General features: G+C 45.3%; 1 protein-coding gene across 1 annotated transcript; it reads right to left on the bottom strand.

The window, feature by feature from the left end:
• Positions 1-4347: 4347 nt before the first annotated feature.
• Positions 4348-14177, bottom strand: TEX36 (testis expressed 36). The gene is made up of 4 exons (XM_006880134.1): positions 14127-14177; positions 7541-7672; positions 5935-6015; positions 4348-4644 (listed from the first exon to the last, which is right to left on the bottom strand). Exons 1-4 carry the CDS (start codon positions 14175-14177, stop codon positions 4348-4350), a joined length of 561 nt encoding a protein of 186 aa, XP_006880196.1.
• Between the last annotated feature and the right edge of the window lie 4074 nt (positions 14178-18251).

Below are 18251 nucleotides of genomic sequence, written 5' to 3'. Positions count from 1 at the left end.
GGATTGATTCAGTGACTGGTGTAATTGGGTGGGTGTGTCAGAGATGGTGTGATTGGCACAGGACAGAGCAGGGTTTAGGGCTGTTGTACATAGGGTCGCTATGAGTCGCAGGCGAGTTGACGGCACATAACAACTATAAGTAGAGGAGATTTCTCGTCTTTCTCCCTCAGAGCTGCTGGGGAATCTAAAGTGCCAATCTTCTTCTTAGCAGCACAACATGTTGTGGACTGCGCCTCATAGAGCAATGTCAGGGAGCTCTGGCAGCCTAGTGGTAAGAAGCTGCGCTGCAGTCCTGAAGGCCGTGGTTCGAATCCACCAGCAACCTCCTCCAGTGCAATGAACTACCTCTGAAAACCCGCTGCAGGGTCAGCTATGAGTCGGTTCCAACTCAAAAGTCCACAACAACAATAGATAAATGCATTTCTCTAGAAAGATGGTTCCTTCTGTTATTTATTGTAGGAAAAGGCCTGAAACTGTAAATAGTCACCAAGAGATTGAACGCAGGGATGATGACACAGCCAAAACTAATAAAGCACCGGGGAACTTTGTTTTAGTAAGTGAAGACAGTGTATGCATATTGATACGGAATGAACTCTAAGAAGTGATTGGGAAGAAGGGAGAGGAAGGGCAGCTGCAGAACGGCCTTGCTCACTCCCATGACATCGATTTGGAAACAACTTCTGGCTGAGCCTTCGCTGGGCTTCCGGCCTCTCACTCACGTGGGAGGAAACTGTCTCTCTCTCTCGGATCGCCTGGCAGATCTGAGCCACCAGTGGGATGTGTGACCTCTGGGCAGCAGCACAGCAACCTCCAGACTTGGCCACCAGAGTTGGTCTCCTCTCTAAAAGGAGACTAGAGTTCACTACTTTTTGAGAGAAGGAGAGAGATTAACTGTACCATACAAGAACTCTCCTGATGCAGGTTTCAAAACAAAACAAAACACAAAAGAACAACCAACCCTGTCAAGAAAAAGAAAATCATGAGATAAAATGGGGCCTAAGTGTCAGGGATCTGAAGGAAATTAGTTTTTCCCTGTTTATTTTTCTTTTCATTTTGTTTTAAAGTTACTAATATATAATGATGTTGTTGTGTACCATCGAGTCAAAACCAAACCGTATCTGACCTTCAAGTGGGTTTTCAGAGGCAGTTAATTGCACAGGAAGAGCCTGCCCATCCTTCTCCTGTGAAGCAGCTGGTGGATTTGAACCATGTGTCTTCAGGATTGCAGTGCAACCTTCTTACCACTAAGCCACCATAGCTCCAATGTACATATACTCAATAATCATATAAAACATGATGTATAGAAATGATCACATAAAAATATACATGAATGAAACAGTGCACACGAGTGATTGTATAAAACTCAGTGTAGATGAAGGAAACATAATGTATATGAATGGTTGTGTGCAAAGCAATTTTCAAAAGACACTTTAGGAAAGGGGGGGGGGGAACCCAACCTAGGAAACTTAGAATTAAGAGGAAACTCCCTTATCGAGGTCAGCATTTTATATCTGAAACTTACAACAAATACATGTCAGGAGAAACCCCATTAAAGTCAGAAATTAGAAGTGCACCGTGTGTGATAATGTGAAAAGTGTGCCTGAGGTCAGATCCAACACAAGACGACCAGGAAAAATAGGTCTAAGAAATGTAAGAATGTATGAAAATTATCACTTTTGTGAATAATGATGTAATAGCCAACATAGAAAGTCTAAGAAAATCATCTGTAAATATACTTCATTAAAAAGTTTATCAGGTGCACAATTATAAGATTTATATATAAAACTCAACAATTCATACATTAGTCCAAGCTAATCCAAAAATGTAACTAGAATAATTTTTTACAAAAACACTCAAAATGGCCACAAAACTCAACATATGCAAGAATGAACGTTTTTTAAATCCAATGAAAGATCTATGTGAACAAAATTATAAACAGTTACTGAAAAATATCAAATAAGGTTTTAATAAATGAGGAGACATCCATAACATAAAGTTATCTGTTCTCCCAGGAACTAATATCTAAATTTAAGATGATGCCTATTAAATTGCTAGCATTGATTTTAACTTGACTAGGGTCCCTATATGAGGTGGATTGATTCAGTGACTGGGATAATCGGGATGGGAGTGTCAGAGACAGTGCGACTGGCACAGGACAGAGCAGAGTTTAGGGCTGTTGTACATAGGGTCGCTAGGAGTCGTAAGCAACTCGACGGCACATAACAGCAACAACAACAGGGTATAGAACCATGGTGACATTGTTTAATTTATACAAAGAAAATAGAAAACAGCCACCAAATGAACACAGTGCGATAATGGGAGCAATGCCGAAGAAGAAAGCCAGAGGACCCACGTTTCCCTCCCTTTACCACAATCATTGGGTAGATTCAGACTCCGTGACTTTTATTCAGACACAATGAAATTGCCGCACGGCCTTTTTATGGAAGCAGATTGCCGGGTTTCTCTTGTGCAGTCATTGGATGGGGTCGACAGCCAGCCTGCATGTTGGTGGCTGAACGCAAAGCCTTGGCATTGCCAGGGCCGTCTCTTTTTCAGCTCTTCAGTGCCGTAAAAGAGTGTGAGTGCAGACACACACAACTCAGACACCTGAGAGGAGTGCATTCGGCCCAGTGTTTCTCAAAGGCAATTTGTTATTTATTTAAATAATAAATATAATTGGTTCCTTTCTTACGGTTTTCCATGCACATCCCCTTCAATCCAACATGAACAACGTAACTTTCAGGATCCACTCCAGGGGCACGTGTACACACTCACCACCATCAGAGGGGTTTACGAGGTATATTGTGTCCGACAGCAAAATCACAGCTTTGTTCACAATAGCAAGGAGTTGGAAACAACCTAAGTGCCCATCAACAAACGAATAGATAGAGAAGCCGTGGATATTCACACAATGGAATATTACGCTGCATTGAAAAACAAGGAACTCATGAAATAGTATGCAAAATGGGTGACCCTGGAGGACATTATGCTGAGTGAAATATCTCAGTCACAAAAGGACAAATACTGCCTAGTGCCACTGTTTTAAAATGGAACTGACATCGGGGTTGGCGGGAGACTGAGAAGATGGAATAAATGATGTATACTGCATTGAAACAGATGAGGGAGAGAACTGTTTAAAAGGGATATATGGTTAGGTATTATTATCATGACAGGAGTCCAGAACGAAGGCTACATAGTGGATGGACTTGGGGGGTGGGATTGTATAGCAATGAAAGACTTTTTCTTTTACTTTTCAAAGAGAAGAGTGAACTGTGGGGGAGGGGTGGGCAGGGAGAAAAGTGCAACAATGAATGAATGAAAAGCCAAAGTCTCTATAAACTTTCATTAAAATTCCTAAAAAAAAATTGAGAATCAATTCAGATGTCCATAAGAACATGTTGTTGTTGTTGTTAGGTGTCATCAAGCCAACTATGACTCGTCGTGACCCTGTGAACAACAGATCTGACCCTGCCCCGTCCTGTGCCGTCCTCAGTAAGAGCCGTTCGTAAAAACAAGGTGCTCGGGGAGCTCTGGTGGCCTAGTGGCAAGAAGCTGCAACTACAATCCCAGAGGCACATGGTTCAAACCCACCAGATGCTCTGCCGGGGAAGGAGGGGCAATCTCCTCCTGTACCAGTCAGATCTGATTTGGCAGGAGACACACACAAAAATAATAAAATCTTAAAAAAACCACCACAAGGTGCCTCGTGCAAGAGAATGCAGTGCAGCAGCATAAATACTGATCATCTCCACCACCGTCTATTCACATTGACATTCTAAAACTCTTTTAGTTAACTATAAAAAGAAAGTTGTAGGATTTATGCCCTGTGTGTCATAGTGTATGTTTAAAATGTTTTGTATTTATGCACATATGTATAATTATATAAATGAACATAGATTAAAAAACAGTAAGAATCTGATATCAAGGGATTTTATTCCTCCTCTGCATTGTTTAACAGGTTAAAATGAAAAATGTAACCATAAATTATTGATGCAATTTAAAAATTCCCCTGAAATTCAAAGTGGTGGTTTCCATTTATTTATACACATACATAACTTCACTTAGCTTTATTTTATAAAGAATTGAATATCTGTCAACTTTAATACAAATTGTAAAAATATGTTTAAAAATAGAGATTGCATAATCCATTGCCTTTCTAGCATCCTGATAGAATGACTTTACCTTCTGGTTGCCATTGCAACAAAATTTCACCTGAGTCTTACAGTATCTACAATCTCTAATCTTGAATTCTAAAACAAATTTTATGGTAAACACCATGCTGGAGCAGAAGTTACTGATTTAGAGTTTTTGGTGAAATTAAAATCTCAACAATAACTGCCAGAAAAGTCAGACATCCAGTGGAGAAGCTCTATTTTTGTCAATCTCAAATCTTACTTTTGGTTTCTTTTTTGAAAAGTCTGTACATTTTCTCTCAGGAATAAATTTAAAGGTGCTCCATATTTCACTATGATGTCTTGGGAAGCGCCTGAAATATGGAATCACCATGGCTTCCTTGTAGACATAAGATATTTGGTTGTTTGAAAATCCGTCATAACAAGATGGGACATAGTCACATGCCCAAAGATTGAAGTTTCTTGACATGTGTTGCCTTATTTCTTCAGAAAACTTCTTACGTCCCAGACCCTAGGGGAGATTTGTGAGATTAGGAGAAAAATATTCAAGATTATTCAGTTACGAGTATTTTGTGAAAACCAGCCACATTATGTTGCTGTTGTTATGTGCTATTGAGTCACCTGCGACTCATAGAGACCCTATGTCCAACAGCCCTAAACCCTGCTCTATCTTGTGCCAATCTGACCGTCTATGACACACCCACCCAATTACACCAGTGACTGAATCAATCCATCTCATCGAGGGTCTTCCTCTCCTGTGCTGTCCCTCTAACCTCCCAACCATGACATCCCTCTCCAAGATTTGTCCCTCCTTGCAACATGTTCAATGTATGTCGGACAAAGCTTCAGAATCCTTGCCTCCAAGGAGCAGCCTGGTTTAACCCTCTCCAGAATGAACCTGTTTGTTCTCCTAGCAGTCCATGGTATATTCACTACTCTTCTCCAGCACCACAGCTCAAAGGCATCAATTCTCCTTCTGTTATCCCTAGTCATTATCCAGCTCTCTTATGCTTAGCAAGTGATTGCAAAGACTATGGCCTGTATCAGGTGCACCTTAGTCTTCAGAGTGACACCATTGCTCTTCACAAATATAATAGTAAAATTACGTTCACATATTTCTTTCTTCTGTTCTTAATATGGCTGGTGTAAAATTTCAAATTGCATGCAGGATTTATATTGCATTTCTATCCCTTAGTCTTGTATTGGCTGGACTAGCAAGCACTCTCAGACTCTGCTTGCTCTTCAAGGACAGGGGACTCATCCTCTGCAGAGGAAAGACAGCTGAAGTGCACAGGAAAACCTTCCTTTTAATAAGGAGCTCTAATGGCATGGTGTGTTAAGTGTTGGGCTGCTAACCAAAAGGTCATCAATTCGAACCCACCAGCCAATCCAAGGGACAATGAACAGTATCCTCCCTCAAGGATGTACCATCTACCCAAGGGAGGGTTGCGGTGGCTCAGAACTGACTCGACAGCATGGTGTGGATCTGGTTCCTGTTGGTGGGCAAGCTCCCTCTGTGGAACTGTTGGCTGTCCAGACACACATTGCCCTCTTCCCGTGAGGGACCGTCACACACACGGAGCATTTCCAGGCAGAAAGACCTGAGACCCAGCACTGGTGCCGACCTTAAGCTTCCCAGAACTCGAGCACCTCGCGTGTTTTTCTCTCATCGGTCACAAGGTCTGTTTATGACCTTGTTTCCACACTGACTTTGCTCCCGTTTGGAGTGTAGAGGTCCTTTGCTCTCTGTGACCCTCAGGAACTCAGGAGCTCTGCCACTGCTCCCCCACTTCCTACTCACAGAGTCAAAGTAGTGTCCACAGTGCCTAAAGCTGTGTCGGTTGTCATGGGCGGAGAAGGGGAAGTTGTTGTTCACTGCTTGCTGGAAGAGATCGAGGGGAGGGAGAGAAAGTCTCATCAGAACCCCGACTGGCCAGGTGGGCTGGGAGGCACATGGCCTCTGGGTAGGCACACAAACCAAGCACTGAGAGGAGGAAACTGCACAGGACAGTGCATCACAGGTGTGCGGGCAGCCCAGAGTGCTGAAACTCAGCCTTGGTGCTGACTTTCCTGACTCAAAACAAGCCTCTCCAAGCACCTCATCTGAGCAAGGCAAGAACGCAGCTTCTGAGGGCTCCCAAACCGCAGAGGACTCAGAGCTCCTCACTCAGCACATCTGCATCCTGGGAAGCTGACTCCTGGGAGAGCAGACCCCTTGGGAAACAGACTCTTGGGGGCAGGATCCTGATGGAGCAGGTGGAGCGCGCATCTCCGAGAACAGTGAGCTGGAGACAAGGTCTTTAGGCACCGATAGGACTGGCTGGCTGATGGGGAGGATCCCCTTGTGGAGAGTGTGAGCAAGTGGGGTCGTGCCAGGTGTGAGGTGGGTCCAGGGCAGCACAGGCACAATGCTCACAAGGGAGACCTCTCCGACCAGGAAAGCAGTGATGCTGAATGTCACCTGTCAACAGGGCAGGCTGGGACCCAGGGACCAGTGTTCCAACAGGTGCCTAGATGTGAAGGTATTTTACAGGTGTGGTTATCATTGATAGAGACGTGAAGGAGGTTAGTCTTGGCAATGCAGGGATGGGGAAGAGTCCTTAGCGGAGCAAAAACTGATGTTTCCTGGAGAGGGAGGAATTCTCCTTCAGGAAGACAGCATCAACTCTGCCGAGCTCCCAGCCTTCTGCCCTACAGACTCCTGATCTGCCAGTCCCCACAATCACACCAGCCAACTCCTTAAATAAATGTGTGGTGTGTGCGTGTATGTGTGTGCGTGTGCGTGCACCCCATCCATCTGTCACTGTGGTGCACTGTGGCAGCATGTGTGTTCATGTGATCCAGGAAGCTATGCCACTAATATTTCAAATACTAGGAAGGTCACCCCTGGTGGGCAGATTTCAGTGGAACTTCCATACTGAGACAAACAAGGTGGAAAGGCCTAGTGATCAACTCGGGAATGTTATCCAATGAAAACTCGAGGGATCACCACAGGACACTGTTGGATGTGGGCCTGGAAGACGAGCCTCTGAAGTTGGAAGGCACTGGCCAGTGACCACAGTGATAGATGCAAACACGCAATGACCACGTAGATGGCACAGGAGCAGGGGACGTTTATCTCTGTCCCAGGAGGTTGCATGTGGTAGAGCTTGGTAGATGGTAATTAGCAATGTGTGCGTGTGTGTGTGTGTGTGTGTGTGTGAGAGAGAGAGAGAGAGAGAGAGAGAGAGAGAGAGAGAGAGAGAGAGTATGAGGAAGAGAGAAAGGGTGTGAGTGGGTGGAGAAAGAACGAGGGGTGTACATTCTATAGTTTGCTTTCTGGGGAAGCCTGGCTGACACCAATGCCAGGGTCCCACCCCTCTGAGGGAACTTGGGGTGCCCCACTGAGGGCAGCCCTCTACACCCACCTTCTCACGGACTTTGTATATGGGTGGCAGCTTCCTTTCCACCTGCCAGATCGCATGTGGGCCATGGGGCTCTTTCAGCGTAGCTCTTGTGATGGATTCTGGAGTCTTCTGTGTGAGTTCAATATGGGGGAACTGGAAGAAACAGCACAGCCTTGATCAGAACCAGGCAGCTTGGAGTCTCCAGGGTGGGGATCGACGTTTCTTCTGCAAAGCGGTTAAGATGCAGTGTTGTGCTGCTGGTATCCATCGTAAATGGCATATTTTGTAATTTTAAAGTACTCTTCCTGAGACAGCGCCATGGTCCAGAGCCACCCCTCTGGGCAGGTGGGGGCCCCAGCCAGAGACAGTAGAGATGGAAGCGAGCTGACCAGGGTCCATTGTCCTTATACTTGGGACCAGGGGCTCAGCGTCACTCAGCAAAGTGGCCCCAGCTATCACAGTCCAGGTTTGAGGTAGCCCAATAATGGGGGCCCAGAAAAGGGGGCCGTCCCCCTCAGCTCCACTGGGGACACAGTGTTGGGAGAGCAGGCAGACGATTACAAAGCAAAAGTGAGGAAAATGAAGATTCTGTGAGCATATCCTCAGCATCAAAAACCTATGGAAGGTGGGACACAGATGGGTAATGAGAGGCATTGGGCTGAGATGTCATCTCAGATGTCACAGACCTTTGTGGCCCAGGCTCTCGAAGCTGTCCTGAGCAGGTGCAGTGACATGAGGGGGCTTTGTGTCCTCTGGTGGCTGAGACATTGGGGGGGGCTGATCTTGAGCGAGGCACTCTCCTCATCCCCGCGTCCCTAAAGGTGGACAGTGAGGGCCACTCTCCTGGGGCCCTTCTCCTGAGGAGCCAGAAGGGGTCACTTCACAGTCAATGGCGTTCACTCTCATTTTGTTTGAATGTTGTCCATTGAAAGTCAGTCCAACAGGTCTTTCCAAGGGTGTCGAGGAGAGGCGAGCAGGTGGGAATGGGGACAGCACAAAAGCCAAGGCTCTGGCGCCACAAAAATCTCCTGCCGGAAGAAAGCACGACGTGAGGGGTGGACCCCAGGCTGTGAACACAGGCTCTGATGCAGCCCCAGCTCACTCTCCGAGCAGCCAACCTGATGCTGGAAACTCAGTCCTCCCTTTCATCACTGTCTGTACCTGTGAAATGTGAACGGCAATACCTTCTAGACAGGGTGTTGATTCAACGCCTGATGAACTCACGGGCGTCAGAATAGAACTGTGCTCTGGAGAGTTTCCAGAAACTTGTCAGAAGCAGATCTCATGCTTTCTTCCAAGGCCCCTCTGAGTGGACTTGAACCATCAGACTCAGTTAGCAGAGAGCATTGACTACACCACCCAGGGGCCTTTGATAGGATGGATTTAACGCAAAGAGACACCTGCAAGCACTTGGAAAATTCCCAACAACTTTGATTAGGTTCTCTTTTTTGCTGGAAGCTGCCTCCTGTCACTGAACCCTTAACTGTTGCCCTGACTGCGTGCCTTCTTTGACTTTTGGATTATAACAACATTGGCCAACACTGGACTGTTCCCTCTACAGCCTCTGAAGCCACACCGCAACTTGGGACTGACATGTGTTTGTTTAGCATTTGTGCACAGCCTGCCTGTGGTGCATTTCACATTTCTGTAAAAGGTGGGACTCGCACTTGGTTTGTGGTTCTGTGCAGCTGTGAGAAACAGCATAGCAACGGATGGAGCTTCCAAGAGGAGGTGGAGAGTAGGCAATAAGAAGACATAGAACAAGATCTGAAGCCCTGAGCAGTCTGTGTAAATAAAAATCCACACACACAAAACAAGATATCATTTCCATGAACACGTCCAAAGACAAGAATGCTCCCAGCCGTATTTGAATGGATGTCCATGGAGGGAGGAGGTTGGTGATGGGGACTGGGAATTCTGGAGGGTGAGGAAAAGACCACACACACCTCCCTCCTTCTATGTGTGTGCTTCCTGTGGGCGGTTATGCAGGAAATTGGTAACAGGAGCGCCTGAAGGAACCAGAACTTTCTTCCAGTCTACCCTTCTGCACCATTTAACTGTTTCTTAACTAGGTACATGTATTACATGCTGCTGGCTTGGTATTTCTTCCACCACAACAAAAATGATTGCGCTTTGGCTCTGATTAGAGTCGTAATCCATGCTCATGATTTAAAATAATTCCAACAACATAGGGAAGCACAAGAAAGAAGTCAAGTTTGCCTGAAACCCTATCCCTCTTCCCCATTAATTCTTTGTTGACCACCCTTTTCCTACTCCGTGACGCTAGCACCCGCACACACCAATACTTCTCCACACAGCGGGGAGTTGGCTGCTTGGCAAAAACTGCATCACGCTAAGTATGCACTACTTTTCATCTTGCTTTTCCCATTTAAGGAGCCCTGATGAGGAGTTTGAATCTCCAACTCACTCCAGGAGAGAAACAAGGATCTAGGGGGTGTGGAAACCCAATGGACGGTTGTTACTGAGTTGCTATTTGTTTGAGGGTGTGTGTGTGTGTGTTGTTGTTGTTGTTGTTGTGTGCCAGTGAGTTGGAAGCAACCCATAACTGATTCTCCAGTGGGTTTTCAGAGGCAGTAAATCGCACGAGAGATGATTGCCCATCCTTCTCCTACGTAACAGCTGATGGATTTGAACCACATACTTTTGAAATTGCAGTGCAGCTTCTTACCACTAGACCACGATAGATACATAGATACACAGATACATAGATACATAGATAGATAGACAGACAGATAGACAGATACATAGATGATAGATAGATAGATAGATAGATAGATAGATAGATAGATAGATAGATAGATAGACAGACCGGCCAACCTTGGACAGTCTCCAAAACTAACTTCTTTCTATTCATCCTGTATTACAAACCCCCCAAAATATATTTTTTCTTTTTTAGCCATTACCTCTTGGAGGTAACTAAAAGGAACACGAAGGACCAATCACTCGCCCCTCTTCCCCGCTGCTGTGCGGTGGGCTGGGCACTCTCTGGGCAGCTGTTGGCAGTTGGGCAGGGGCAGGCAGCTTCCCTGACTTCTGGAATGTTCTCCTACCACCTTGGTGACTGCTGACTGGTGTTCATTTGTATTCTGCAAGTCTACACACTGAACTGCCATAAAAAATGGCGTTAGCATTTTAATTTCACTCTTTAAAAATATATATTTAATGGCTATAACAAGATAGCTGTGAAATAAACCCTTCTGTTAGATATTGTAACCGTGAAATATAGCTTTTTAACTGGTTGGCGGTGAAATTTTCGTGGAGTTCCATCACTGGATGACTGAAATATTAAACAAGAAGGTGGAAAAGCGTGCAGAAACCCTTCCCAATCTGGCCACAAATAGAAGACAAACAGCAAAGCTGCCTGCTCGATGGCGTCCCCTCTAATGTGGCCATCACGGCCCTCCCAGATGGACTGCTACGGGCACAAAGCCAGCAGCTTCTCTAATTTTCCCAATTCATTGACAAGTTACTCTGGGAAAGTTCGCCATTAGCACTAGTATTTTTTATGTTCTTCTGTGCTGCCAGCAGAAACCAGGGCAAAGGCTAGATCAACCTTGGGCACTGGCCTCTCCTGAACCACCACTGTCATGGATTAATTTGTGCCCCCCCCTCCAACCCCATGCATGTAATATAACGTGGAGATTACATAATGAGGTAAACCATAATGTGGCAAACGCGACAGTCCTTAATCCTACCGGAGATCTGATCTTGTAAGGGACGTTTCCCCAAGGACGCCTGTAACACCTTTCAGCTGACTTCAGATACAAAGGAAATCCAGACAGGGGAGGGACATCAGGTAGGAGACCTCACCAGTGCCACAAGTGGATGTGTCCTTCTGGAATCTGGTACCTGTACTCATCAGAGGCCAGACACATGGAGATCTCCAAGGAACGCTGGGCCTGTGGATGCTAAAAAAACCAAGGACCTTCCTCTGGAACAAGCGCAACAAATGCTTTCCCTAGAACCGGCATCCACATTAGACTCCTAGCCTCCTAAACTCTGAGAGAGTAACTTTTACTTGTTAGAGTTACATACCTGTGCTATTTCTGTTACAGCAACACTACTCAGACAGTCACCATGGTCAGAATTGACTTGATAGCAACTAGCTTTACTGATAAGACACCAAACAAGATATACACAAAGGTTTCTGGAAGATGGTAGAGCCCTAATAAAACTCCTACTGAGTTTTGTGGCAGCGTTAAAAGAGAGGGACTTGAGTTAAGAGCAGTGTCATGGGCTGAATTGTATCTCCCAACACACAGGTCAGGTTGGCTGGGCGGTGGCACTTGTGGAATGATGTAACTCCACAATTATGCAACAATATGCTCTGATGCGATCAGACCAGATTTGATGTTAAAAGGATTAAGATGAAATGGGGCACAATCTTTATCCAGCAACAGTCTTAATCTGACATCAAGGAAGTTTCCCAAAAGCATGCCCTGCATCACCTTTTACCTTAGATAACATCAAAGGAGAGCAAAGTGAGCAGTGAAGAAGGGCCCAAATATCACCTCAAAAGAAGAGGGAGGAGGGGTATGCATCCTTTGTACCACAGGTCCCTGTGCTGAGAACCTCCAAGACTCAGAGGAAGACTGATGACAAAGCCTTCACCCACAGCCAGCTGATACTCAGCCCTGAGGTCCTGCATGCCAGTTTCTATTCTGCTCAAAGCCTTTACCCAGAGCCAGCAGATACTCATCTCTGGGGCCCAGCATGCCAGCTTCTATCCTGCTAAACTGAGAGAAAATACATTTCTATTTGCAAAAGACAACCTCTGATGGAATCTGTTTCATCACCATAAGAGAATGAAGACAATGTGAAACTGGAAAGTTCTCAAGTGATGACTATAGTCACGGGTGCCTGAACTCTGCCAGTCTCTTGGGGTGAAGAAAGTCATATTGTGAGTCAGTGGTCATGTGTTTAGAGGTTCCTAATATATTAATTCATTCAACTCCTTCTCAGTGTCAGATTCATCAGCGAATAAAAAAGACAAAGACCCTGCTTTCATGGAGCTTATATTCTACCTGAGGATTCAAACAGGAAACATAAGTCAAAACTATGTGACAGGAAAGAAGGTGTGAGACAAGCAACACGGGCAGACCGTGGAAATGCTGCAGGTTCCGTTTCAGACGACTGTAATAAACTGATCACTTAGATTTAAAAAAGTCACACAATTATTTTGGCTTCTCAGTGCATAGGGAAGTTATGGTTGCATGGCCTTGTGAACAGTCTAGTGTGTAATAGCCATTATGAAAACATATGAAATATTCCGAAATTACCAAAATACAGCAGGGACACAAAGTGAGCATGTGCTGACGGGAAAACTTTAAAAACAGATTTGTTCCATAGAGAGCTGCCACCGACCTTCAATGTGTAAAAAGTTCAAGCTCTGTGAAGACAGTAAGACAACCATGCCCAGGTCTGCCCCGTGGGCACTTACAGAGAGCCAACGTACATGCCGAATGCTTTTGGATGGTTAACGTTATGAGGCAACATGGTCCTCAGTATTATGTCCCTCTCCCATGTGTGGTAAATTCCAGCTTCTGTGATGTTAGCAAAGCAGAATTAGACCTGGTTTTGTAAAGACCTGACCAGTCTGATCTAGTGAAGGGAAGCCTCCTCAGGGCTGTGGTGCACACGGAGTATGTTTGGACTCTCAGCTCTTTGCTGTACCGTACTATCTGGCTCAAGATTTGAACCCATGGCCTCCCACACTTGTCAACTTTAGGCTTATCACTCTCCAAAGCTATCTTCAACCTTAGTCTCCAACAACGAGTTTTGGGATTTTTTAATTCATTTTAATGAAAGTTTACAGAGGCTTAGGGTTTCCAGTCACTCATTGTTGCACTTTTGTCCCTGTCCACTCCTCCCCCCAATACACTCTTCTCCTTGAAAAGAAAAACTCTTTCATTGCTATGCAATCCCTCCCCCCCCCCAAGTCCACTGTACTGTGCAGCCTTCATTCTGGACTCCTGTCATGACAGTAATACCCAATCATATATCCCTTTTAAACAGTTCTCTCCCTCATCTGTTGCAATGTAGTATATACATCATTCCTCCCCTTCTTCTCTGTCTTCCCTCAACCCGTGTCAGTCTTGTTTTACAATAGTGGTCCTATGCAATATTTGTCCTTTTGTGCCTGAGATATTTCACTCAGCATAACAACAAGTTTTGAACAAGTCAGCATCTGAAGCCAGGAGCTTCCAAAGCCAGCAGCCTGAGACCCTGTCTGTCAGTTAATAATACAGACTCATTAATTTCCCCAGATGCCTCTCTCTTGAGATATGGCCTAGGATGTGCCATCCTCTGCAAGCACATGAGCCATTTCCTTGGAATAAATCAGTCTAGATAGAGAGACAAGTTTCATAGGTTTGGATGCTCTAGAGAGCCAAGCCTAAGACAGCTTTTTTTGTAATCATTACTTGCCCCTGTGAGATACCATTCTACCAATGAAGGAACTAAGTGGGGCAATTTGTTCCAGGTGACATTGGCATAAGTAGCAGAAGCAAGACTTAGACTCAGTCCTGTGTCCTCAACCATATCCATGCAGGAGGGCAAAGGTAGTGAAGAATCTAATCTTTCTTACCCATATTCCATCCTTGTCTAAAGGTGGCTTGAAGCATTGTCCTTTGGGCATCCTCTCCAGGAAGCTGGGTGTGGCTGATGCTGGCCTCCTGAGCTCTACACATCTAGATACCTCTTTTCCTCATTCCTGTGCTTGCATGTTCGTTCACCTTCTGCTTGAGAGAAGTCAGTAAGTGACCATTGTTGTCATAGAATCAGTGATCATTCATCACAATGTGTAGAAAATTCCAGTCATCTACGCTCTCTTAGGATTCTAGCCACTGATTTTCCACAGCTGCTGCTCCCCAGCGAATTGCCAGAGCCACCCAGTCACAGGTGAGGTCCTCAACAGCAGGTCAGTCAGAACAAGAGAATCTTGGGCTAGTGGACAACTTTTTGTACCTTCTAAATCCCTGAACCAATAATACTTGCACTGGACATCTCTATAGCAACCATCTGCTCCAGTCTCCTGGTTAACAGAGAATTAATTGAATTCTGGACCAAGAGAGGACTTTGTTCTTGCCAGGGTAACAGTGAATCCCAGGACCCACACCTTTGACCATAACACTTCAAGGGCTGACTGTGCACCACAAGAGCTCACTCGTGGGTCCTGCTTGCTTAAATGAAATATCACTGAGGCAACATCAAGAGACAGAGAGAGAAAACAAAGAAACAATCATGCGTAATTGGTACCTATCAGGCACTATACTAAGCTAAATACACTTATTAATGTGCGGTGAGACATGTAAGAGCCAAAACTCAACAGGACCATGTTGTTTTATCCAGATCTCACAAGTTCCCACCTTTTATAGAGTACACTCTTATCACTTTTCTCTCATTCATTTTAGTGACAGAGTTTTCCTTCTCTGACAGGCCTTCACCTGTCTTGGTTATCTAGTGCTGGTGAAACAGTAAGGTCAGAGTGATGGCTTTAGTGAACAGAAAGTGAGTTCTCATTGTTTTAGCCAGGGAGCTCTGGTGGCCTAGAAGTAAAGAGTTACGCTGCCAACCAGCAGCTCCATAGGAGATAGGCAATTTACTGCCTCTGAAAATCTGCTGGAGGGTCAGCTATGGGTTAGTTCTGACTCAATGGTACACAACAACAGTAATAACATAGTTTAGACTACAAATTCCATTTAAGGTGCCAGATCTGTGTTGGTTCTGAAGGTCTTTCTCTCCTTTTGACATCATTGGGTCCAGAGTTCTTTGGAAATTCTCATGCATTTTATGCCAATCTTCCTCTGGATCTAGGAGGTTCTCAGCACAAGGACTCTGAGTCCAAAGGACAAGAGCTCTCAGCTCTTCTTTCTTGGTGTTCATAAGTCCTCTCTATTTCTCCTAGCACCACTCATTCCTCTTACGTAAGAGAAAAGTTGCGATTCAGGCAAGGGTGTCACTTGAGTAAGGCTGTGAACTTACGTACGGGAGTGATTTGAATAAGGGCAGTGTGTAACTCTTGTAAACAGAAGAATTAAGAGAGAGACTGCCTAACCCTGCCTCTGTTAAGTGGGCTGTATGGGGAACCACTAACTGAAGAAGATCAAAGACTATAGCTTTCAATACTGATTACATCATAACATCAAGTAAACAAAGTCCTCACCACTAGGCCAACAGACAAAATCATGGGGCTAAGAGACTATCTTTAGTGCCACCAAGACAAGATCACCAAAAGTGGAGAATGTCATTCTTGAACCTGGGCCCAGGAGCAATAGATCAACATCATATTAAGTTAGGCCAAGGCACATGGAGGTCTCCAGGGAATGCCAGGAGAACAGATGCTAAAGAAAGCAAGGACTGACAGAGAGGCCAGGCCTTCCCCTAGAGCTGACACCCTGAATGTGGTCTTCTAGCTTCCTAAACCACTGGCAAATTCATCTCTGTTAGAACTGTCCACTTGTGGCACTTCAGTTAATAGCAGCTTTGGAGAACTAAGACACACAGACTTTACTACGTTTACTTCCTGCAGCTCTCAGTATTCACAACAAGGAAATGGACTTGGGCCCCCCAGTTGAGGTCACTTTCAAAGATTAATCTTTTATAGGCCAGGTGCCAAAAGATGGACATCATGTACCACTCTGCGGGACATAAAGCAAAGCATATCTTATAAAGGTGACAGGCTGGCTAGCAGAGAATGCCACTCCCCTGACCCTTAAAACTAAGCATAAAGCCGCTTTTCTACGAAGATGGAGCCAAAAGTGAAGAAGGAGGCCCCTGGCCCTCCCAAAACTGAAGCCAAAGCAAAGGTGTTAAAGGCCAAGAAGGCGTCCTGAAGGGCGTCCACAGCCAGAAGAAGAAGAAGATCCACACGTCACCCACCTTCCGGTGGCCTAAGACGAGGAGGCTCCGAAGGCAGCCCAAATACCCCTGGAAGAGCGCCCCCGGGAGAAACAAGCTTGACCACCATGCCATGACCACTGAGTCAGCCGTGAAGAAGGTAGAAGATAATAACACACTTGTGTTCATTGTGGATGTCAAGGCCAATAAGCACCAAATTAAACAAGCTGTAAAGAAGCTCTAGGACATTGATGTGGCCAAGGTCAACACTTTGATCAGGCCTGATGGAGAGAAGAAGGCCTACGCTTGACTTGCTCCCGACTCTGATGCTTTGGATGTTGCCAACAAAATTGGGATCATCTAAACTGAGTCCAGCAGGCTAATTCAAAATACAAGCTTTTATTAAAAAAAATACAAAACAAAACAAAAAACCAAACAAACCTAAGCATAAAGCCAAAGAAGAAGGAATGAGTCGCTGACTGGAATTTAAAAACCTGTCACTTGTGCCATTTCTCACACAAGCACAATTCTTCCCCTCACAAAGCAGAAAAATCCTTTACAATTGAAACTTCATTTTTAAATACTTGTGAATCTCCCCTGAGCTGGATCTCATGCTCTGTTCAGCAAGGCACAAGATGATCCCTTTGAATTATCACTCAAAATGCTAACCAATGTATCCAGGAAAATAAAGATGGAATAAAGTCAAGCTGGCTAGGAACTAGGAAACGAAATTTTGTCCTTTGGCTAGAACTTCTCTCTCCTTGAGACTTTGTTGTGGATGGTGTAATTTCCAGAAGTCGGAATCACTGGGCTGAACTTTGCAGCCTGGCACTCTGAAAGCAAGTCATGGGGCACTGGGGGCCTCAGATCACTGCAGAGGGTCTCACTCCATTAGTCTTGTGGTTCTGCCCTCTGCTCCGAGAGTGGGCCAGATAAGCCACTTGCAGGAGGCGCCTGTAAATACTGACTGCACAGGAAGACTTACTCACTTCATCAACAAATATTTATTCAACACCTCCCATGTTCCAGAGCTGTTTGGAAAGAAGGGATTTCCAGCAAATCAGTTCTTTACATGGCAAATTATGAATTAAGCAAGTCATCCGGTGGCCTGCCTAGACTTTGGTGGTGGTGTGCACTGTCTGTCTCATCAGACCCAGCCCACTGGTGACTTTCCAGTGGGTTTTCAGAGGCTGTAAATCACACGAGAGGCGATTGCCCGTCTTTCTCCTGCAGAGCTGCTGGTGGATTCAAACTGTGTGCCTTTGAGTTGGCAGGAAATCTCCTTATCCCTGAGCCACCAGAGCTCCCTGCCAAGACCCTAGACTCCTGATTCTTTTTCACGAGTGACCTGCATCATTTACAGTGAGTTGCGTTTCAGTCAAGGTATCTGTGGATTGTTGATATTAGGTGCCGTCAAGCCGAGTAAAAGTCATCTCGACGCTATGAACAATAGACCTGAGCCCTGTCACATCTTGTGCCTTCTTCATCATCCATGACACCACTGAACCCATGGCTGCAGACCCTGTGTCAATCCGACTCATTGGGGGTCATCTTCTCTTCTGCTGAGCTTCCAAACATGATTTCCTTTTCCAAGGAATAGCTTCTCCAAATGTGTCCAAAGTATGAAGCTTTGTCAGCTCTGCCTCTAAGAAGCACTCTGGCTGTTCTCTTCCCTACACACATCTGAGCTTTTGACCGTCTATGGGATATCCGCTTGCTATTTGACGGCACTTAGCAACAACACCACAGAGAGAGCTTAGTTGGTCTAGTGGACAGAAAGTGATGCTACCAAGCCAAAGGTGGGTGATTTGAGTCTGCAACCCTCAGGCCTGGTTTTAATTGTTCTTGGTCAAACATTCTTCTAAGTGGTATA

This window comes from Elephantulus edwardii, unplaced genomic scaffold, assembly GCF_000299155.1.
Source record: "Elephantulus edwardii isolate Elephantulus edwardi_28Jun2011 unplaced genomic scaffold, EleEdw1.0 scaffold00006, whole genome shotgun sequence".
Taxonomy (NCBI): Eukaryota; Metazoa; Chordata; class Mammalia; order Macroscelidea; family Macroscelididae; genus Elephantulus; species Elephantulus edwardii.
Note: the sequence above shows the minus strand (reverse complement) of the source record. Positions and strands in the feature narration are given on the sequence as shown.

Bases quoted from the DNA above. Each gene is read 5' to 3' on its own strand.
- TEX36 (XM_006880134.1), bottom strand. From the start codon at position 14,177: ATGCCCAAAGGACAATGCTTCAAGCCACCTTTAGACAAGGATGGAATA. The intron at 6,016-7,540 runs GTGGGTGTAGAG...GATCTCTTCCAG, and splicing joins TATACAAAGTCCGTGAGAAG to CAAGCAGTGAACAACAACTT. The intron at 4,645-5,934 runs GTGAGTAGGAAG...AATCTCCCCTAG, and splicing joins GTGGACACTACTTTGACTCT to GGTCTGGGACGTAAGAAGTT.